Source organism: Dunckerocampus dactyliophorus, chromosome 5, assembly GCF_027744805.1.
Source record: "Dunckerocampus dactyliophorus isolate RoL2022-P2 chromosome 5, RoL_Ddac_1.1, whole genome shotgun sequence".
NCBI lineage: Eukaryota > Metazoa > Chordata > Actinopteri > Syngnathiformes > Syngnathidae > Dunckerocampus > Dunckerocampus dactyliophorus.
In genome coordinates this window covers 2,389,523-2,411,031 of record NC_072823.1, presented here as the reverse complement: position 1 = coordinate 2,411,031, position 21,509 = coordinate 2,389,523, and the positions used below count along the sequence as shown (strand labels likewise).

The following is a 21,509-nucleotide window of genomic DNA, read 5'->3' as shown; positions in this document are numbered from 1 at the left end:
TTGCTTACATCCCTGATGACCTCAACATATTTTGCAATCAAGCAAAAATGCACAGCAAAATGTTGGGAGAGAGAGTGCCACAAGCTACCCAGCATGTCTTGCGGCAGGACTATATTAGTGTAATTTTGGCATGGGTATTTTGCATAGGTATTTATTTGTATGCACACATGGTGCAGTAGGTATGTTGCGTTGTGCGTCACGTGTGTTGTGTTGTTTGGATCAAGCTATTGATAGCATCTGACGATTTCCTATATGACTCAAGCGTGCCACAATAGCACTGCAAGGCATGTTGCCAGATACAGCTTTGATGTTAAAGGAAAGGAATTTGGAAAACGCCCGGCGGGCAAGATTAAGACGCTTGGCGGACACGATGTGGCCCGAGAGCCGCAGTTTGCTCCAGCCCCTGCACTGGAAAGAAATGAAATTTTGAAACGCAAAATGCAGATGGCCATTTTTTGTTGTTGTTTTAAAACAAAATGTGAGCTGTGGATACCAATAACAAAAATGAGCATCTTCATTTTGTTCGGGTTGGAAGAAGCTACAAAAATAAATGTTACAAAAGTGAGTTGCTCTCCGCCATTTCAATTTTTGTAAAAGTAGCTCACACAAGAAAAAAGGTTGAGCCCCCTGCTCCAGTGGAACTACAAGAAATAGCAAAAATATAGCCATCAAAATGTTACACTTACAGTAAAACTTGCCCATTTCACAGGTGTCAAACTCAAGGCCTGGGGGCCAGATGTGGCCTACGCAAGCCTGGGAGTAATGTGTGTCAATAATGCACTTCATCTTTTTCCTTGTAAATGTATTTCTTCTTTCATGTTGACAGAAAAAAAAATTGTCCTGCGTGCACTTTTTCTAAACTTTAATATTATCTGAGCATGCAACAAGAGATTCCAAGTATTTTTTTGCTATCAAAAATAAAGACTTGAATGTCTGCTCGTCACTTTGGCATTCTCACTTCACTTCTCATTTGAAAGCAAGGTATCCATCAATTTCTTAGTAAAAATCTAACAATAAAATGCAAGGGCAATGGTGTAATAATACAAGGTTATATTCACATATAGTGACAGTTTCAAGTGTCCCTCTGAGGGCAGGTCTAACGGCGATGTAGCCCTCAATGAAACCGTGTTTGACACTCCTGGCCTATTTGGAGGACTCTTATACATGAATGGTGATGAAGCATGAATTTTCTACGTCTGTATTTGTAAGACTAATGAATAATATATTGCACTCTGCGTGAAGAACGGTACAAGTGGCATACACATCTATCCAATCCAATTGTCTTTATTGTGAAGCTTGATTTAGAGAAAAACAACACCAAGCCTTGAGGCAAAAAACTCAACAAAAAACGTTCACTTAAAGTGCACAGTCTTAAATTAAAAACACCAACATGAATTAATGTTTTTGCAAAAGTGAAACTCGAACGCCCTCTGTTGACCAAAAATAAAATACCACAATGACAGGACTTAAGAGTGCACAAATGGAAACACAGCATAATAAAAAGTCCTTCGATAGATTGACTGAATTTCTTGCTTGGCCCCGGTGCTAAACTACTGATGTTCTGTTGTGATATCAGAACACAACTGGGCCACCAATAATAAATACATTACCCTTGAAGCCGAAAAATGCAAATGAAGTCACAGTTTCATAAGCCTTGGGTGATGAGGGTTTAAATGTGTTACTCTATTTATACTGATAAGTCAGTTTAAGCAGACTTGCAGGCTTTTACGGTCATTTTTCTTAAATACACACTCACACAGCCTTCATCCAGCGAAATAGTCGTCCCTTGTTTATCGCGATTAACTGGCTCCAGACACGACCATGATAAGTGAATTCAATATAAATAAAATTGAATATTTTAATAGAAAAGAAAACCTGTTTATGACCTTCTAAATATCATTTGTAACATTATTAGAGCCCTCTAGACATGTAATAACACTCCTATAGTCACCTTTAAACTTGTATTACTTTTTATAACTCACGAATTAGCATTGAGAAAGTTCCTTATTGTTGTAGTAACTTGAAACTATAGTGGGTCAATTGCATGGCATGAAAAAAAAAAAAACACATGAGACTATCATCCATCCTCACAATGACGTTTGCCACTTGACTGATATACAGGCCAGCCAGTCTGACATGTATTTGACATAAACATACATACATCTGCAAAATAATGGACATTGCTGCACTACTGCTACCTTTGTTTCCACCACTTCGTGCAACTCTTATGCGCAGGCTACCGAATCTCTGCAGGGACATGAGACGGTCGCTGCTTTAAGAATAGCCGGCTATCGAGCTAACTACTTAGCCTTCAAAAATAAGTGGTGAAGAAGGAGAAAAGAAGAAGCCAAAAGGGTACCATGTCCACACAGAATGGGAGGAGAACTTTTTTCACTATTTCATGTCGGGCTCTGCATCCATGGCTGACTTCATGTAGTGCAAGTTAAGGTAATGTAATGTAAGGTAATGTCTCATCAATGGAACATTACGCTTAGTGACCAGTGTAGAATACTCCATATGACGTGTCGTTCAACTTGTTTGACCAATAATAGGCCATAGTCAAACTACAAAACAGCCATCACTTACTCAGTAGTGGGTTTTTTTTTTATAACCCCAATAAAGTGAGGGAGTGATGTTCAAACTTATTTCTAAACTACATACAGTAGAAGCATGCGTGGCTTCATTCTCCCTCATATACCAAATGGGTCTTAAATGGTTTTAAACAGACAAGCGCGACACGATGAATCAGCATTTGCTGAAGGCGAGAGACTCACCGTGCTGTTGAAGACCACACTGTGGCCATTGCCCACGCTTTCAATGTGAGTAGCAAGGTTGAGACAGATGGCTCGGTGACGGATGGCATCCATGGTTTGAGCATCAAAGAAGTCATGGGGCCTCGCTGGTGGGGTGGACAGACAGTGAGGTCAAAGAAACAGACGTTTGGGTGTTAAGGTTGGCACTAAAGTTTAAAAAGAGCATCAGTCTCGGTCGCCACGATGTGTCACAATTGTACCAGGCACGGCATCAACATGCATTACCGCAACAGAGAGGTAGAATTGAAATCTCCACCGATTTATATCGTTTCTATTGTAAAACATTTATATCGAGTATTCCTACTTGTGAGCAGTGTCCACGCTCCTCAGATTGGCTGACTCAAGTTGACATAAGTGGTTGCCAATGTTACAAGGTGACAAGAATGGATTGTTGACCCTACAGCAGCTTGTTAACATGATGTTCCTCCATTTGTGCATCATTTTATTTAGATTCTTGTTTTGTATGATATTTTATAAACTTACTTTAGTGCAACTAGACAGCAGTTATGTTGCTGCTGTGGCTGCACACAGCTTAGTGATAATGATGACGTTAATGATACTACAGTACAACTCGGGATGTCCCAATTCGGTATTGCTATCAGGCCGATATCAGCAAGGAGATCATTTCCGGATTTTATCAGCCTGCATCTCAAACCTCTGATATTGGCACTCTGATACAAGCAGTCGATTCCAGACTCCGCGCCAGCGCACCTATCCGCCAGCAACCCAAGCCCATGTGATCACAACAACTGTGTTTGCTGGCTTGCTAACAAAGTAGCAAGGAACGGGAATGTTGTCAGCCGGTGCAGCCGAGTGCAGTACTTGTCATGCACAAGTTTCCCGTGGTGGCGCAGAACTGGAAAGTTTAATTCTACCAACCTCATTGAGAATATGGAGCCTCATCACGCGGCAAAAAGTCATTAGCTTTAACAGAAACGAGCGAGCCCCTGTCAGTGGTGAGTAATGTTGGGTTTAAACATTTCATTGACCACCTCGAACCCCGCTACATTATGCCTAGCTGCTACTACATTGTGGATGAAACTACTTGTATACCCCACATCAGTGGTGGCGAACCCGAGGATCTCGAGTCCCATGCGGCTCTTTGCCCGTTGAAGGCATTAAAGCTTATCGAAGTTTAGTTCGTTACGGTATTTGCATGCACGCTCTGCTTGAGTTCATCACAGTAGTTTGAGCTTTGCTTCAGTTAATCACAGTATTAGCGCTGGCAAGCCCATTGAATGAACATAGCTTGAAGTTTCCCAGTCGGATCGCGACCTTTCGGGAAAATAATCTGTCAAATTCGCTCTCAAAAAATGCACAGTTAAACGAAAACGTGTGGATGAACACAGGACGTGTTTACCAGAGTGGGAGAGCTCATATTTTTTTGTAGAGCGCAACGGCTAGCCGCTCGGCCTTTTGTGTCAGGCATCTTTATTGCATTTCAAAGCCACACTTCAGATCACGCCACGCCAACATCGACCTGGAATTTCCGAAAAGGGACTGAATTTCGCAGTAACATAAATCTGGCTGAGCAAAGGTATGTGTGTGAGGAGGGAATGATGTTCACGTGTATGATGTGGCTCTTTGCAGTAACACAATAAAAAACGAGGCTCTTGATCTCTGACTGGTTGGCCACCCCTGCCCCACATGCATAAAAGGGCACTTTTTCGTATTAAGAAGAACACGGTGGACCAGGACTTGATGGGTCCACATAGATGGGTTGTCAGCATAAACTGGAAAGAGCAAGCAAGAGTAAAAACAGGCCAATGAAAGGTGTGTGTGTGCATTGTGTAGAACATTAGTGTGGCTTTTAGTTTACGTACGTAGGGAGCACCTGCGTTTGTTTTTGAGTTTCTTCCTCTTGTTGAGGCCCGCCTTGGAGGGTGACTCCTCCTTGAGTTTGGCTTGGCTGGACATTTTGGAAGAGCTCTGTTGGCTGAAGTGACTGGGAACGTGGCGAGCCAGCCCTCCCTGTGAAGCGAAACTTGCATTGCAGCCACCAACCACACACTGCGGCAGAGAGCAAGACAAGGTTGTGAGTATTTACTGCACCGTTACATATAAAACACAGGTCATCAACATCATTCGTGTTGAATGATGTCTGTTGATCATGGATGAAGCACAGACAAGACTCAAATGTATTCAAGCCGCGTTTTAAATCACATGTACAGTCATCTCTCATTTATCACGGGTAATTGGTTCCAGATGTGACCTTGTTCAATTAGTTTTCATGAAGTTGTTTTCCTTGTTTATAAATGGAATATTTTGTAGTGAGAGCACAGAAAACCTGCTTATGACCTTCTAAATCCGTTTATTAACACTATTGGATATAAAATAACACCCCTATAGGGCTAAGTGGATTAGGGCCACAGCAGTTGCTACGTTATCATGATGATTATCATTATGAGGATGATTATGTTATTATTGTGCCTGTTGTGGCACCACTGACACCTAGTGACCGGTGTTGACTAGTACACAGCACCAATAATATAAATATACACCGGTATATGTGTATTTTAGTGCATTTAGCCTTTTTTATGCTTGACAGTGCTTAATTTAGGCAAAAAAATATGTAAAAAGTTGCTTTAATATGCATTTTTTTTTACTAAAAGTAGGCTGTATCCAACCATGAAACAGCACAATATAGTATTATTATTATTATTATTATTATTATTATTATTATTATCATTATTATTGTCATCATTCAATCTATGCCATTTTTCAAAAGACAAGCCCTTCAATAGCGGCCATTTTAGGCGATTTTGACTGATTTCTCAAGGCATACAGAATATTGTGTTCTATGGCTATATAAATATGGAACCTACCAAAAGAAAGATTAAGGTCCCGTCTTTCATCAGAAAAACACAAGTTTGCTTCCACCTTTTTCCTATTCATTAGTAAATAGCAGTAGAACACAGGTAAGTTTCAGGAAAATATCAGTTCACGACTAAAAGGGGGAGAAAGCAGCTGTCGGTGAAGATGCATTTCAAGAATAACTTTCACTTCGACACAATTTTTTTGCTTTTGTGATGACTCAAATATCTAAATAAAAACTATATCAACATAAACAACACAAAAAAGGTTTGTTTTCCATCAAAATAAAATTTATTTCCAAATATAACACCATGAACTATTTGCAATTTTCACATTAGAACTGAATAGTGTGTGCGCATGTGTGTGCACGCGAGTGCACGTGTGTGCGTGTGCATGCATTAAAATGTCCCTACAATGCATAAGGTTCCGCACGGCACACTCCTCCACGCTCTTGCACTGTCGAGTGTTTTTTTACATGCAAACAATCCATGCCGAGCTCTTATAAAATGTACTTCTGCCAACTTGTGGCCATTTCTATGGCTTCAAACTGCTGTTGCGTCATCACCTCTTTTTGCCTTTTGCGCAAAAAAAACGTAAAAGGCATTCAGGTTTATAAAAACGTATAACCACGTCTTTGGTATTTAATGCATTAATTAATATGTTCTTGAGCGAAGCTGCAAAATTCGATGTGGAGAGGAACGAGTGTATGGGTGCTGAATAACTTTGAGAAGGTTATTGGTTTCACCTTAAAGGGCTTGTCGCCACTGTGGGTCAGCATGTGTCTCTGGAGCCAACTCTGACTAGTTGAGGGAGTGTTGTACACCTTGCAACCTTTCCAACGACACACAAACACCTGAAAGACACACGAGGGAGATGGATGAAAGGGTTTGCACACGTTTTTTTAGTTGTTTTTTTTTTGTTTTTTTTAAAGACAAACTCAAATCTGCAAATGTTATAACATCATGTTAACTGGCTAAAACATCTCCAGTAGGGTAACGGATGAATGACATTATTCTCTGTGGGTAAAATCATTTTGACAGAGCAAATCGGTGGTTTGAAGTTTCAGGTACTGCCACAGAGATCATGTTTACTCACCCCCCCTCTTTGTCCATCCACATGGACGCCCCTGATATGCTCAGCAAGATCTGGACTGGAGTTGAAGTACTGAAGACAAAGGTCCCAGCAACAAGAGTAAGCCACAGACTTAGCAGCCGAGGAGCTGGCGCTGCTCTGTCCGTTCATCATAGCCGGGGTCGAGCGGCCACTTGACACCGTGCTCTCCATCTCCATCAGTGTGCTGCTTATACTAAGAAGAGAGTGAGACATGGAGGGAAAGCAAAGGATTAGGCTACCCAAGAACAAGACCTCTTCAGTGATATGACATGTGCAGGGGTTCGGTGCACGGTTCATCCAACATTAACGGTAGCAGAATGAGATACACTATGGCAGGTGGACAGGAAGTGACATCAGGGGTTCAGAGTTGAGTTTACGGCTGCAACAGTAGCCTGCGTTAGGGATCATTGAGCCTGTTGTGAGATCATTCAATCCTGCAATAAAAGCTGTTCTGGCAACCAGGTCTGGTGCTTGTGTGTCTCACGAAACATTACACTTGCATTGCTGACACCTCGTGACCTGTGTAGAATACTGCATATCATCACAACGTCTTTGAATGCGTCTTCTGAATGCCTTGTATTTGTATTTTGGTTCATTTATCCATTTTTATGCTTGAAAATAATTCATTTAGGCAAAACATACATACAACTTGCATATACTTACTTCAATATGCATATTTTTGGACTAAAAAGCCATATGAGTCAAATACGAAGCAGCATGATTTAGTCATATTTTTAAAACACCCTGATAGAGTGAAGCCGCAAAAAAGTGGTGAGGGACTACTGTATTGGAAGCGTGTTGCCCAAAATCTAACCCTCATGATGGAATTTAGACACTAAGTGCTTTTGGAAATTTTTGGATTTATGGTCCATTTTTTTCCCTGAAAAGTTATTTGAACAGAAAACACATCTCAATATCAGTAATTGCTTATCAATACATGATATTACAATAGTCCTTGAATGCACCATAGTTGTGCCTCATTACCTGATTAATAGGTTTTTGAGATGCTGGCAAAGGCTAATAATAAGTCAAACTGACACATTAGTGGTGAGCAACGATGCATTTCATACTTTAAATGCATGTAATAAGTGTGTGAGGTACTGTATATCTAGGGCTTAAACATGGATTGGATTGGATTGAATTGGATTGTGCGCAAAAAATGGCAATTGAAGAGCGAATAAGATAGTTTGGGCGCTAACGCTAAAGTATTGACTACAATTGTAACTTTTATTGCAGATGTTGATCCGAAATTAGAGAACATTAACGTCACACGAGCAGGAGGGCCCGGAGAGGGAGGAACGAGCCGTGTGTCTAACATTTCCATCATTATGGGCGTCTCAGTTACTTATTGTATGCCATTCGCGGGTGGTCCTGGATGGCGGAGTTCTACTTTGCTCCCAAGTTTGCGGGAACAGTTTGGGGAAGGGTTTTTACTGATGCCATTAACTTCCGAGAGCATAAATATTAAAAGCCAGGCCCCCCTCTCATGTCCAACATCAGTGACCTCACAGATGTCACTATGTTATTCCCAGGAGCGTGGAAGCTGCTTAAAGGGGTGATGGTCCAATTTTGTTACACATTCGTGGTGTTACTTTGCACTCGGATACTACTATGATACAACCCAAACACTTCAGCGCTCCATTGACAGTGTCGGTAAAGACAAACTGATACCTCTGGTTTCAAACTTACCTGTCTTCGGAGTCCATACGGCTGAGCGGTTCGCCGTCCGATGATGAGATTTCCAGGCTGGGTCGCCTCTTCTCCCCCAGCTCTCCATCGCCGCCGTTCACTTTGTCGTCTTCGCAACTCGCTTTGGTCTTGTCGCAGTCCATACCCGAACAGCGGCTCTCCTCCCCGGGCTCTTCTTTAGCTCCTTTCAGCGTGTCACGGCTATTATCCCCCGAGTTCAGCTGCGGTTCTGCCGGAGGCATCTCGGTATCTTGGGCAGCGGGTGTCACCGCCACAGCCGGCGCCTTGCTCGCGGCCTGCTCCGCCGCCTCACCGTCCTCCGCCATTTTCGGCACCGCACAGACGTCTGCTTCCCCCGTTTCCGCCTGGGTTTGGCGGTCGACCTCGGTGTCGTTCTCAACCGAAGCACTGTTCGCGACACGCACCGAAGGACTTACCTCGGTGACGGGTGCCGCCATTTCAGTGGCAGCCATACCGCGCCGACGCTTTCGCTATGCAAATTAGACAGGCAGAGGCGTCAAGTGAAAGGGGCGGGGTGTCACACAAGCTGCCCCGTGATTGGACATTGGCGGCACGAGGCGGATACATTGATTTGGTATATAAACGCACCGTGAGCTACTGTCACTTCATGCTATGCTTGTTGAGCATCCACCCGCCGAAGCAGTGCTGTTCAGATGCGTAACCTTCTTTAAAAGGCCACACTCCATTTTGAAAGAATTTTACCCCTCACGGTTGTAGCTCCAATTACTTGCATTTTGTTCTCTGCAAGCCTTAACGCTCTAACAAGAATACCATCTGCAGGACATCCTGGACTTTACAGTTATATGTGATTTCTTCATGTTTGTCCAATGAATAAAAGGTCTGAGTTTTTTAAAAGGTAGGAATTTATTTAATTAAATTTATTGATTTTAAGTGTCTTGGGTGCTTTTTTTTTCCCACGTTTTTTTTTCTCTGTCCTCTCCGGCCAGGTTTAATTTCAAATAGTAACATAACAGTAACAAATTGAATATAAAAATATAGCTAAGTTGAGCTATAAACTGATTTGCAGTGTAAATAATTAGTTTCATTTTAAAATCCCCATCAAACCATTAGAACATATAAAGGGTCCACTCTATAAATACGATTGCAGCATATGCTTATTAAAATAAGTATTAATTATTTAATAAATTATTCATTTCTTTTTCTGGGTCTCAGGCTAGTATCGAAAGTATGAGCAGCCTGTTGGTAGCTAGGTGGCCACCAGAGGGCGCAGTTGCATTATTTTAAAGTATATTGTGTACTGTACCTACAGTATTTATATATCAATTTTTTACAACAATGGTACAGTGTAATTGTTTTATTACGTATTCTTTGAGCTGAGTTGCAAAACAAATTCAAGATAATGACTTCAAAAACAAAAAACGCCCACTTCCTACAGAGCAGAAACATTTATTTAACGTGATATAAAACAGATGGGATAATAACATTTGTAAATGATATTTAGTATGTAACCACACGTTGGATACATGCTCCCATCCTGCTGCAGCAAGAACGTTATATACATAGTAAGCCTCTTAATTACACTTTGTACACAGACAAAAATGCAACCCGGATTCACCAACTCTTTCGTTATTGCTTTTTACATGTGCTAATATGGTCGTCTAGTTCTAGGCCTACAAAAATGTTAGAAAATAGAGTCAAACATATATCTTGCATCTCTCAATTTAAATATATCTCTCAGCAATGAACACAAACAAAGCCGAGAGCGACTCAAGCCAGAACATTCAACGCAAGTGTCATCATTTGAAATAATTACAACCGAGAAACAGGATCATATTCATCTGCAGTCCCAAAGCGGGACATGCCTCCGTTATGAAAGAAGTGCCAAGCGACAGATGTATCCACATGAAATGGTTAAATGTTAAAATAATGACATCAATCGACTAAAAGATCAAAGAAGCTGTTAAATGTTATAAATAATTTAAAATGAAGGTAAAAATTGTTTGAAAGGTGAGAAAATACAAATAAAAAACAGTGTGGGGGCCCAAAGAGAAGGAAACGCTATTGGTGGTAGCAACATAAATGGTGCTTCAAATGTCACAGTGATCACGCACAAGCCAGGTTACGACCTTGGGAGACAAGGTGGTGATGTCCTTGGGTCTGTCCCCACTCTTATTTCCTTCATGTGTAGGTTTTTACTGAAGCCAGCGCTTGTGCTGAGGAGACAAAGATTCCAAAATGAGGAGGATGTACAGTAAATGCCATGGCGCTCCAATGTCATCACATGCAACTAACACTAAAACACTCATGCTTCATGAGAGGAGACACGTTGATGATGAAAGCCCTTACTGGTGCTACTACACACACATGAAGTGAGACCCGTCGGCGAGCAGAGGGGGGGTGTTAGGAGACGGCGGAAGGGGTGGGGAAGATGACGACGGGCTTTTCACTGCAAACACAACAGAGCAGCATGTTGAACACAACGGCACACCCCAAAAACATGGCACAGCAAATGCAACACGCACGTCATGTCAGTCGATGGCATGGGGGGATGGAAGAAGTATTTGCTACAGTTCTAGGGGTGTCACGGTACGTGTGGTGGCAAACCTGAGTTTTCCGACGCCGCGGTTTTCGTCTGATTCATCTTGTTTTGGTACGATATCGCGCGTAACTAACAGGCAAATGCAGTCAACGCAAATTAGATATTTACAATCCAAAAGCGACACTTGGAAATAATTCCAAACCGCGGACATACTGAACTTGTTGCTTTGTGTTCTGACGAAATCATTATCAAAACGTCAACACTGACCGATGACATGACATGGCATCCCTACTGTTTAAACAGCAGCAAAGGAGTTTTACGTTTTGCATTTTGTTCCCATACCCTACGGACAGTGAACCAAATCGTGACATTAAAACCGAGGCGCGTGGCGAACCGTGGTCATACCGTTACACCCCTACTAGGATCCAAAGTATTGGCTTGTTAGATCAGAGGCTGGACTGGATTTGTGAACCATGACTTAACAAGTGTTCTTGTAGATACTTTAAATAATGTGTCTGTGATGGGAGATGACCAACTGGTTCCAGTTGACACTTTTCCATCAACACTTCAGCCACGTTGATCCGGGCTTCCTTTCCCCACTTTTAATACAGCAATGTGGATTTCAAAAATGCGTGTACTTCAAACTAGTGACTGATGAGCGGTTACAGTGAGAGTATCTGTTTAGTTTCTAATCTGCATCCCTTGTTGATTTGAAATCTCTGTTTTTACATCTACTGCCATGACTGCTAATCAGCCGTGGATCAGACGCCAGCTCTGAAAACAGCGGTTAGTCACGGCCATGCAGACGCTTTCAAGTGGGCAGCTGTGATGTCATGGAGAAAAGGAACCACAGTCATGCTGGGCTGAAGTGCTCATTTAAGTCCAGGCAGCGTGTCGGAATGGAAAAGCAGCTATTCTGCATCAACTACAAACCCTGTGCAAAGGTTAGCGCCGATGGTGGCACTTGCATATCAAACTTATGCTTGTGAGACATGGAAAGGAGGACCTCAGCAGAGGTGGTCTGCAGGTTGCACACGAGTCCCTTTCCTAGGCTGTGATTAGGGATGCTTCGGTCAATCAGATTTCCGGAAAAATCAGGCGATCGGAATATGCTGATAAATGCATTTCAAAGCCGATCACAAAAAACGAGCGGCGTGTGGCTGCAAACCCTACACGCGTGCTGTCACGTAGGGTTGCTGGCACCTGTATTGAGCCGACAAGGGGCGCACTTTGTCCCGTATTGCAGCGAGAATCGACACTAGTCAGTAAAACTTCAATGGCTTCAGTTTGACGGCTTGACACAGACTGCGCCAATCGATGCCAGTGTGATTCATCACTACCTTACCAAACCTACTGCTGTTTGACTTTTCTTGCATCTTTGTTTACACGTTTTGCCTTGCTGTCACCGGCAACAAGCAATGCGGTTTGGAGCTTGTTTTTGTCCCACAGGTACGTACTAACTTTTTCCAAGTTTCACTGGACAATTTTGCTCTCGTTGTCATGATACCAATGACGCCTCGCCCTCCAAACACCATTTGTGTGCGGTTGTTTAATGAACACGAACACAGTGTGCCCAGCCTTGTGATGGCGATACCATGACAGGGGTCTCCTCTCGCACCAGCTCGTCAAAGGGTCAAAGAATATTTGCTTCAACTCTCAGTAGTTCATTATAACTGTTGAATTCAGACTTTATGCCTTTTATATGTAATGACAAATGAGCACAAAAATAGCATAAAAACGATGGACACACTGCTGGAGTGGAAATGTGCTTAGAAAATAAAGTAGTGTACAACTGAAATGTTGCCAGTCATAAATAAAAGACAAATAGTTGGACATCCCTGCAACGCTATCTATTCTCTTTTCAGTTAAGCAGGCCAGATTTCTATTTAATAAGGATATTGATGAAGGACATCTAAATATATATAAAGCCTCCTCTTCTCTTCCCGTATCTCCTTGTAAAGGGGCACGGGATCCATCACCCCTCCAGCATTCATTCAGTAATCTTCAACCTTAACGACGCTTGCAACGGTCGAGCGGTTGGACCATACGAGTGGCCAACATTGTCGCTGAGCTTTTCATGATGTACCCTTCCACACTGTAATCACTTCTCGAGTGAGCGTCTTGTTTACAAACCAAAATTAGGTTTTGTAATTAATTTATGGGAGAGCGGTCGTGACCAAGGACCTCCTGTACCTGTCTTTTTGCATGCTGTGAATAAACTAAACTAAACGTATGATGCAATGCACTTTTACACCGCTATGTACTCTATAGCCAATGAGGCGTACGGGTGAGCGTACGCTTGAAAGTCTACTGCTCGCTTGTTAATAGAACAGGATACGGAAGTAAGCAAATCCACATGAAGAAATTTAGGGACTGTTGTAAAACATACGATAAATTCTTTCCTCTCTGTGCGGCTTACCTGCAACCAGCTTGCTGCGTTTGGAGGCTTCTGCTGCTAGCTCGTAAGAGATATTAATTATCTTCTCTTTTTCTTGTAAGGTGACATCCTCTTCTGTCTCCACGGGGCTTAAAGCTACATTGGGAATCACATTCTGCATGCTACAGGAGGGGGGGACACACAGGGTTGAATGGATTCAATTTACAACTACTACAAAACTGATGCACTGAAGAAAACACGTCTAAAGAGAGGCTTTGAGTCATACACTGGAACTCGTTTATGTCGATGTCGTCACTGACGTCAACATAAGCAGGTAGCAACATAACCAAAATTGAAAAAAAAATCGCCGCCCTATTAAAATAATGGCCTAAGCAAAATGAGTTAAATCATCTCTTGATAATCCTTAGTAAAATAGGTCACTTCTTCCGTAGAAAACATATCTCGTTCACCATAAGTCAGTAATAATTTCTAAATATGTGATAATACATGTAAAATGTACGACCTACATGTACCACTGTGAGAGCAAAGCCCACAACATGTCGATGTCTTTATGTTTCACTGACAAATGATTAATAACATCATTACGCTAAGGATTACTTTGCTGGCAGAGTGACACCTCGCCACACCACGCTGGCTAGCTACTAGCCGGCTAGAGACGAGCTTCACCACACACTAGCTCGCTCGCAACACGTCAGGCCACGCTACAGATCGGAGCTGCGGCCACGGCTGCTATGTTTTGCTTTTTGAGTTTGGAACTGTTAACGCGAAGCGTAGCGTTCCTGTCTATGTTGCTGTGTGAAATCAATGCGCCAAGAAAGCAAGTTCTGAAATGCTTAAAATGGCTATTTTATAGCCACATAAACGTTTTGGAAGTGTTTTAATAGCGGGCTTTCTAGGCCGAATAGGTGTGTCCCATTACGTGCATTGATGAGCTGCCTCTATTTTTTTTTTCTTTAGAACCTACAGAAAAGAGAAGGATTGTGGATGATGGGCAAAATTCCCCCAAAAAGTGCAGTTTTCCTTTAAGTGGGCCACAGTGTAATATACACTGCTAAAAAATATAAAGGGGACACTTAATCAATCACAATGTCAATCACACTTTTGTGAAATCAAACTGTCCACTTAGGAGGCAACACAGATTGACAATCAATTTCACACGCTGTCGTGCAAACGGAATAGACGGGTGGACAGCAAGACACCCCCATTAATAATAATAAGAATAATACTGTAAATTTGATTTCAATTGATAATTTCTGTGTTATTTTGTTGTCAGTGCATTCAATTGTGTAAAGAACAAAGTATTTAATAAGCATATTTCACTCATTCAAATCTATGATGTATTATTTTAGCGTTCCCTTTATTTTTTTGGGCAGTGTGTAAATAACCACTGTTGCTAATATTGTGTGGAAAACAGCTTTAACAGAGGAAGCGTATCGAATGTCAAATGGCTTACACACACCTCTCCACAGCGATGCGAGTACAGTGATGTGTTCACCTGTTTTTGGCTATGAGAGCTTTGATGCGGTCAACTTTTCTCTGCTTGTCAGCCTCCTGCTCAGGGCTCAGTGCCTCCTCTGGGTCGGACTCCACATAACGTTCAGGTATCAGCACTTTGTCAGGAACAGACAGCTGTAAGCGGAGAGAGCATTGTGTTCATTTTCACTGTCAACGTCTGAACATCTGGCGTGAGAATGACTCAGCCGTACTTCTCGGTCCACATTAAAAGAGTTGGAGGCTTCTTTGAGACGTGCTATCTCCTCTGCGGGTGTCTCCTGCTCCCTCACCACCTCCTGCTGCCTGAGTGAGGCCTCCAACTCCAGAATATCAGTGCTCATCACCTCATCCCGCCGCCTCAGTTGGGACTGCTGCAAGGTATCCACAGAGAGAGTGTCAACAAGAGTGCAGGATTGTTTCAGTTTCAATGTGGGAATAACATCTGTTTCCATACCTGCACATTGCGCAAGTGGTTTTCTTTAGTAAAAGAATTGCTACGGGACAGCGCGTTCTCCTCACTGATACCCCGGATGCGGAGACCTTTCTTCTTCTCCTTGAGGGCACCCTGCTGGTGGCGGCGAATCCTCTCGAGCTGCTCCTCCACACTCATCCTGGGCCGACCGCTCTCAAGCGCGCACAGCTGATGCTCCACGGCGCTGTGTGGACGCTCCTGTTAGCCACACAAGACAACCATGAGCATGACACATGACCGCTCTGACATTCAATCATGCTGAATGATGTCTCCTCTGAGGTTTTTGTGATGGTCATATTCACGTCCATGGTTTTCTTTTCTTTGGCGCACTGCTGCTTTAGAGACATAATGAAGTGTAAGTTCACTAATAAATGATGTGATTTTTCCTCAGTATGGCTCAGCAGGCACGCACTGCGTTCTTGTGCTGCGCATCGCTCCCATTCTTGCGTCGGCGCTCGCTGTACCTAGCTCCCACACGAGTCTTGGTGTTTACAGATTTTCATTAACTCATTCAATACCAAAGACGTATTTACACGTTTTTATAAACCCGAACGGCCGATCCCAAAGATGTATTTACAGTATATGTCTTTTACGTTTTTTTGCGAGAGAGACAAAAAGAGGTGATGATGCAACTACGCGCTAAAAGAGGTAACTTTAGAGTAGTTTTAAGCTGTAAAAGGGCTACAAGGTGGCAGAAGTGCATGTCATAACAGCTCGGCATGGATCTTTTGCATGTAAAAACACACTCGACAGCAAGGACGAAATGGAAAAGCGTGGAGCATTGTAGGGAAATTTTAAATGCATGCACACACGTGCACATGCACAGTTTACTGTAGTTCCGAATGTGATAATTGTAAATAGTTCATCGTGTTATATTTGTTAATAAATTGTAAAACGACCCTTCTGTTGTATTGTTTACGTTGTGGTAATGTTGTTTAGATATTTGAGTTGTCACAAAAGCAAAACAAATGTGCCAAAGTGAAAGTTATGCTTGAAATGTATCTGATGTAACCGATATTTTCCTGAAACTTATATTTTCCTAACCTATGTTCTACTGCTGATTGCTAAAAAAAAAAGACGCGAGTCTAATCTTTCTTTCTTTTTGGTAGGTTCCATGTTTATATAGCCGTAGAACACAATAATCTGTGTGCCTTGAAAAGTCAGTCAAAATCATCTAAAATGGCGGGTACTGAAGGGGTTGTCTTTTGAAAAATGGCTTGGATTGAATGAGTTGATTTAAATAGGAGCACATTCGAAAGCGCAAAACATTGACATTTCATTTACTGATGTGTGCCTCAATACTTATTCCAAATACTGTGTTTTTTTGCACCCACCAAAAGAGATGCCACAATAACAGTGCTTAAAGTGTCTTAAATGTTCACTCATGCACAACAGAATGAGTGCTTTGGAGGCAACCTGAATAAATGGCTGCTGTGCACTGGGACGCTTCTGTTGGCACACACAGGTGCACTCAGAGACCTGGGGGTGGGGACATTTAATGCCTGAGCATGCGAGGCTGACAATGCAAAGTTGTTCACTCCATGCACGGTGCCACGCTAGAGGGAGCAGCTAAATGTGGATTCAGTCCAGCGCTCGAGGACGCTGCAGCTACTGTCCACATTGTTCAAGGGGCTGGTACCCAAGGGCCTGAGCTGAACTCTGAGAGGCAGTCTCTTCCCACTGCAGGCTATGTAGTTAACTAGAACAAAAGCAGCACATGAGCGGACTCTACTTCCTGAGGAAGCTTGGGTCCTTTAATGTGTGCAGCAAGCTGCTGGAGATCTTCTACCAGTCTGCGGGAGCCAGTGCCCTGTACTTTGCTGTGGTTTGTTGGCGGAGCAGCACCAGAAAAAATGCCATAAACCGGATGAACAAACTGATCCGGAAAGTCGAACAAGTTATCGGCACTCAGTTGGAGGCGTTTGTAACAGTGAGAGACAGGAGGACACCGGACAAACTGCTCTCCATCATGGACAACCCCACCCACCCACTCCATCGGACAATAGAGGGGCAGCGGAGGTCATTATTACAACAGACTCCTCCAGTTCCGTACCCACAGTGAACGCTAGAGGACTTTGTTCATTCCACACTCCATCCAGCTCTACAATACCTCACCTGTCTGTAAAGCATAATTCGTAACATTATTGTGCTGTACTGTCTGCCCTACCTTGTATAAAGTGTAAATTTACTTGTATTTACTTGCATTTCTACACACTATTTCCAAATACGCCCATCTTATCTTACTTTTATTTTATTGTATTTTATTCATATCGCACTGCATTTCATTTAAGAGTGTTTCTCTTCTTCTGCAATTGAGCTGCCGTAACCAAGCAATTTCCATTGTGGCTCGATAAATGTATGCAACACTTCCAAACTTGATCTACCTCCATTTATATTAAGAGCTTGACTTTATTTGTGTTAAACATAGACGAGTACAAACCAACTGAAAAACAGGACACACCCTGCAGTGTGGCACACTAATAACACAGTTGGTATATTTGATAGTGTGCGTGGGTGGAAAGTGGATAAACCAAGCTTCTTATTCATTTTGTAACAAGCTGTTTTGGAGAGGACTGGTCACACCCGAGCCATGTGGTGAGTGGTGTCCTTGCCGCACACAAGCTTTATACGTTCAGCTTGAGGACCACAACAAGCAGTTAAGAGGGCCATTAAAAAACATCAAGTGTTCGGCGGAGGCTCACAGGAGAAAAATATACTGTATATTTGTTTTGTGCTGTGGGGATAGAAAATATCGTAAGAAACTGGAAACTTGGACGTCTAATATTATTGACTTACCGTTCTAGAGTCGGGCTTTTTACTCTTCCTTAAGGTAACGTATGAGGCAATGGAGGATGAATCGGGCACTGGGGATTTGGTTCTAGGTGGAACGATGCCTACTGGGTAGGATATGCCTGGCAGGGAAAGTGCAAACATCCACATTTAGAATACATGTAACAAAATGAGTAAATATTTGTTACTCCAGCATTGATACACAATCAAAATTGCGACTAATTCAGTCGTGTTGATTATACAGTGGATCCCCGGGTGGTCTCGGAACACAGAACACTCATGAATGCAAAAAAACAAAGTGACCGAGATGCGTATGAAAAATGTCAACGCGATGTCTATGGTACTGCTGTACATAACACCAGTTGCACCCATGGGTAATTTCTTGTTGGGCAAGTGTGCATGTGGGCTTCCCAGCATGCCTTGCGGTTTATACTTTGGTATCAAATAGTATTGTGTTGCATGTATATTAGTGTCTAAGCATCTATTTCAATACCGGTATAGTCCGTGTGATAGAGTTACACCGTGTGTTCCACATCTGTTATTTTTGGTTTCACTGCGAGTGAAGTCTGATAAGCTCCCGTTGGTTTGTGATGTGTGAGTACGAGTGTAAATACTGTATCTTGCTGATACACCACATAACACAGACTTTCTGTGCAAGTTTTACCAATGTAGGGCAAACAAGATGAGGTCTCTACTAATAAATGGCCTAATTATAGCGATTCTAACCACACATTAGCAGATTTTCCCCAAAATAAAACAACACTACTACAAACCAACGGGCAGTCTTCAAACATGCAACACACAATGTAACTACACCACACAGTGTATGCGGGTATTAAAATAAACACTTACATACTAATATACATGCAAAACTATTCTATGGATACTAATTAGGCATGCTCCGAGCACGGTTTTATGCTGCCAATTCCGATACCAATCATCCCTGACTTAAATTGCAGATACCGATATCAGTATCGATCGCACGGATTAACTGTAAATGTTTTAATTTATTCATGAGTGCTATTGGCCAGGGGTGCCATATAAGGAGGTGAAAGTTAGGACAATTCCAAAGTCCCCTGGCTGCCAGAGGGACCAAAAAATTGGTATTTATTGAAAGTAAAAGGGAATTTGTTTTTCATGGGGCCACACCCCTGCTATTGGCTATATGATCTGAAAAAAGGAACCCTGAAATCACCTTCATCTCCTTTCACCCGTGAAACTTACAGAGGATGAGAAAGGCTGATCATCTAGTCTTATTAATTCAAGCATTTTTCGAGTTATTGTCTCAGCCTTCCCACTGTCACACGCATACGGGCGAGTTTTGCCCACCGTTTTGGTTGTGTTTGCTGCCGTTCCACTGATGCTGCACCATGAGCCACTCACCATACTCCGTCAAGTGTTTGCCGTTTGAAATGAAAGCTATTTCATGTGCTGAAATAGATATTTTTAGTGGCATGTGTTGCAGGATGCAAACTTTATATCACTCTCACAAACGGCACATAAGTTCCACATAGCAGACATGTTGGGTTTGCTGCCGCATCCCTGCGCAGTGTGACGGAAAGGGGAAAGGGGACACTAGCCAAGACATGACAGCAAGACACTACACTGCACACGAGCTGATCGGTTTATGTGATCGGATAACGTGTTTTTCAATGAAAACTGGTTGATCAATCGAAGCATCCCTAATGCTAATTTATATTGCTGCATGCTGGGTTTCCTGTTGGGAACGAGTGCATGAGGGCTTCCCAGCATGCCTTGCGGGTCATAAATTAACATAAAATAGTGTTGTTTTGCAGTATATAAGTGTCTATTTCGATACCCGCATAGTCGGTGTGTTCCACGTGCTATTTTTGGTTGCACCGGGAGTGAAGTAGGCATTTGAGTTGATAAACTTCCATTGGTTCCTGATGTCAAGCCGATTGACTTCATGAGAAACACCCGCTCCAGCAAGATGAAGTTCGCCTAAGACCACTTTAGAGATTCTCAGCGCAAAATGGCTGTTTTTCCGCACAAATAAAAACAGTCTTGCTCAAAAATCCCCAAATGTGCGGGGTCGCGAATGCTGAATCTGCGAGGATCCACTGTATAGCCACTATATTAAGTCTAATAAGGTATCCCTTCACTGCCCCTGATCCCGCTGGTGATTAACAGAAAGACTTGACCTTGTTTTAATGTTCAGTGCAATGGCAACCTTTACATGCTAACAATCATGTCAAGAGAACTGCGTGGTTTCCAGATGCTGCACCTTTGTTAGCAGGCTGGTCGACAGGGTGCTCAGATCTGTCCTCTCCATTGCTCTCATCCACTTCAGCCACTGTGGTGAGCTCTGGTTCACTCTTGTACAGTCGGTAGTCGGGGCCCTGCCAATGAATTATAAACAGCTGCTTCAAGACCCATTCAGAATGCAAAACCTTTTTGCAAAGTCACGATGAGTTTGTTTGAAAAGTAAAGGGAAGCAAAATAGCTTTTTCCTCCCACAGTGGACAACTCAAATCATTGATGGTGCTTTGGGTCACGTAGATTTTGACAGAAAACAATTCCATGTTGTACCAGTTGGACACACTGTTTTACATGCATATGACAGACACATTCAACCCAGCATGGCTTACAACCAAGGGCGGGACAAGCTGCTGACATCACAAAAAAAGAAGCTTGCAACACCCTGACAAGCATGTGTACCAGGTAACATCATCCTGGTGGTGAAGTTTTATTCACATGACGACTAGAAAACCAAAAATATGGAAGGATAAGCTCAAATAAAGGGATGTAATCCAACTAAAAGAGGATGTATTCATCAAAATAAAAGGAAAAAGAACGGGCAGTGACACAGCAGGCAATGTCATCAGGTGGACAAGCTTACGCCGTGTGTGCCATTCCTCTGACTAGTCTTCCTCTCCTCTGTTCTTTGGAGGGATGCTGAGCGAACTCCAGCATGAGAGGGCATAGTGGGGGGGTTGGGCTCGTAGGCCTGGGGTAAAGGTGGCCGCGGGGGCACCAAGTCGCCGTCCTGGGGATAATGCAAGGCATGACAGGAAAGGAAGCAAGGTGACATACACGGTCTGGGCAACCTCCAACTGATCCATAGTTGGCTTCGCTCGCAAGAACTCCACATTATCATGACAGCTTCATCTCTTCTGAAACATTCAGCCCATTCCATATGTACTTAAATGGTGGCCAGGAGCATTATTAGAGGTGAGGCATTCACTGGAGAGAACGCCTAAAATGACTTTTAATAATAACACAGCCGTCCCTCGTTCTATCGCGTTTTTTCCAAAAATGAATAAACGATCGCTGTTTTTGTGGTTGAATACGAGGCAAAGTGTATTTATTCTTGGCCTAAATTAATCATTAGGCATAATAATGGCAAAACTAAATTATCTAAAATGCAAATACAAAGCAGAGGAA

General features: G+C 42.6%; 2 protein-coding genes across 25 annotated transcripts in view; both read right to left on the bottom strand.

Annotated features, from left to right (window-relative positions):
• Window positions 1-8,942, bottom strand: part of LOC129180958 (zinc finger protein aebp2-like) — a 167,288-nt gene extending 158,346 nt beyond the window's left edge. For 5 of the 6 annotated variants that reach the window (XM_054775409.1, XM_054775413.1, XM_054775412.1 and 2 more), the window contains exons 1-5: window positions 8,430-8,942; window positions 6,723-6,933; window positions 6,373-6,480; window positions 4,637-4,823; window positions 2,775-2,899 (exon numbers count right to left, since the gene is read on the bottom strand). In XM_054775409.1, coding sequence (XP_054631384.1) covers window positions 2,775-2,899; window positions 4,637-4,823; window positions 6,373-6,480; window positions 6,723-6,933; window positions 8,430-8,902 — 1,104 coding nt within the window. In that variant the 5' untranslated portion in view covers window positions 8,903-8,942. The other variant, XM_054775415.1, reaches the window with a different exon arrangement.
• Window positions 8,943-9,841: 899 nt separating this feature from the next.
• The window catches only part of LOC129181866 (pleckstrin homology domain-containing family A member 5-like), a 120,619-nt gene continuing 108,951 nt past the window's right edge, over window positions 9,842-21,509 (bottom strand). For 10 of the 19 annotated variants that reach the window (XM_054777571.1, XM_054777573.1, XM_054777576.1 and 7 more), the window contains 9 exons: window positions 20,965-21,111; window positions 20,350-20,464; window positions 18,111-18,226; window positions 15,297-15,512; window positions 15,055-15,213; window positions 14,844-14,977; window positions 13,370-13,509; window positions 10,758-10,857; window positions 9,842-10,624 (listed from right to left, as the gene is read on the bottom strand). In XM_054777571.1, coding sequence (XP_054633546.1) covers window positions 10,766-10,857; window positions 13,370-13,509; window positions 14,844-14,977; window positions 15,055-15,213; window positions 15,297-15,512; window positions 18,111-18,226; window positions 20,350-20,464; window positions 20,965-21,111 — 1,119 coding nt within the window. In that variant the 3' untranslated portion in view covers window positions 9,842-10,624; window positions 10,758-10,765. The remainder of the gene's footprint in view (window positions 10,625-10,757; window positions 10,858-13,369; window positions 13,510-14,843; window positions 14,978-15,054; window positions 15,214-15,296; window positions 15,513-18,110; window positions 18,227-20,349; window positions 20,465-20,964; window positions 21,112-21,509) is intronic. The other 9 variants (XM_054777578.1, XM_054777590.1, XM_054777592.1 and 6 more) reach the window with 4 other exon arrangements.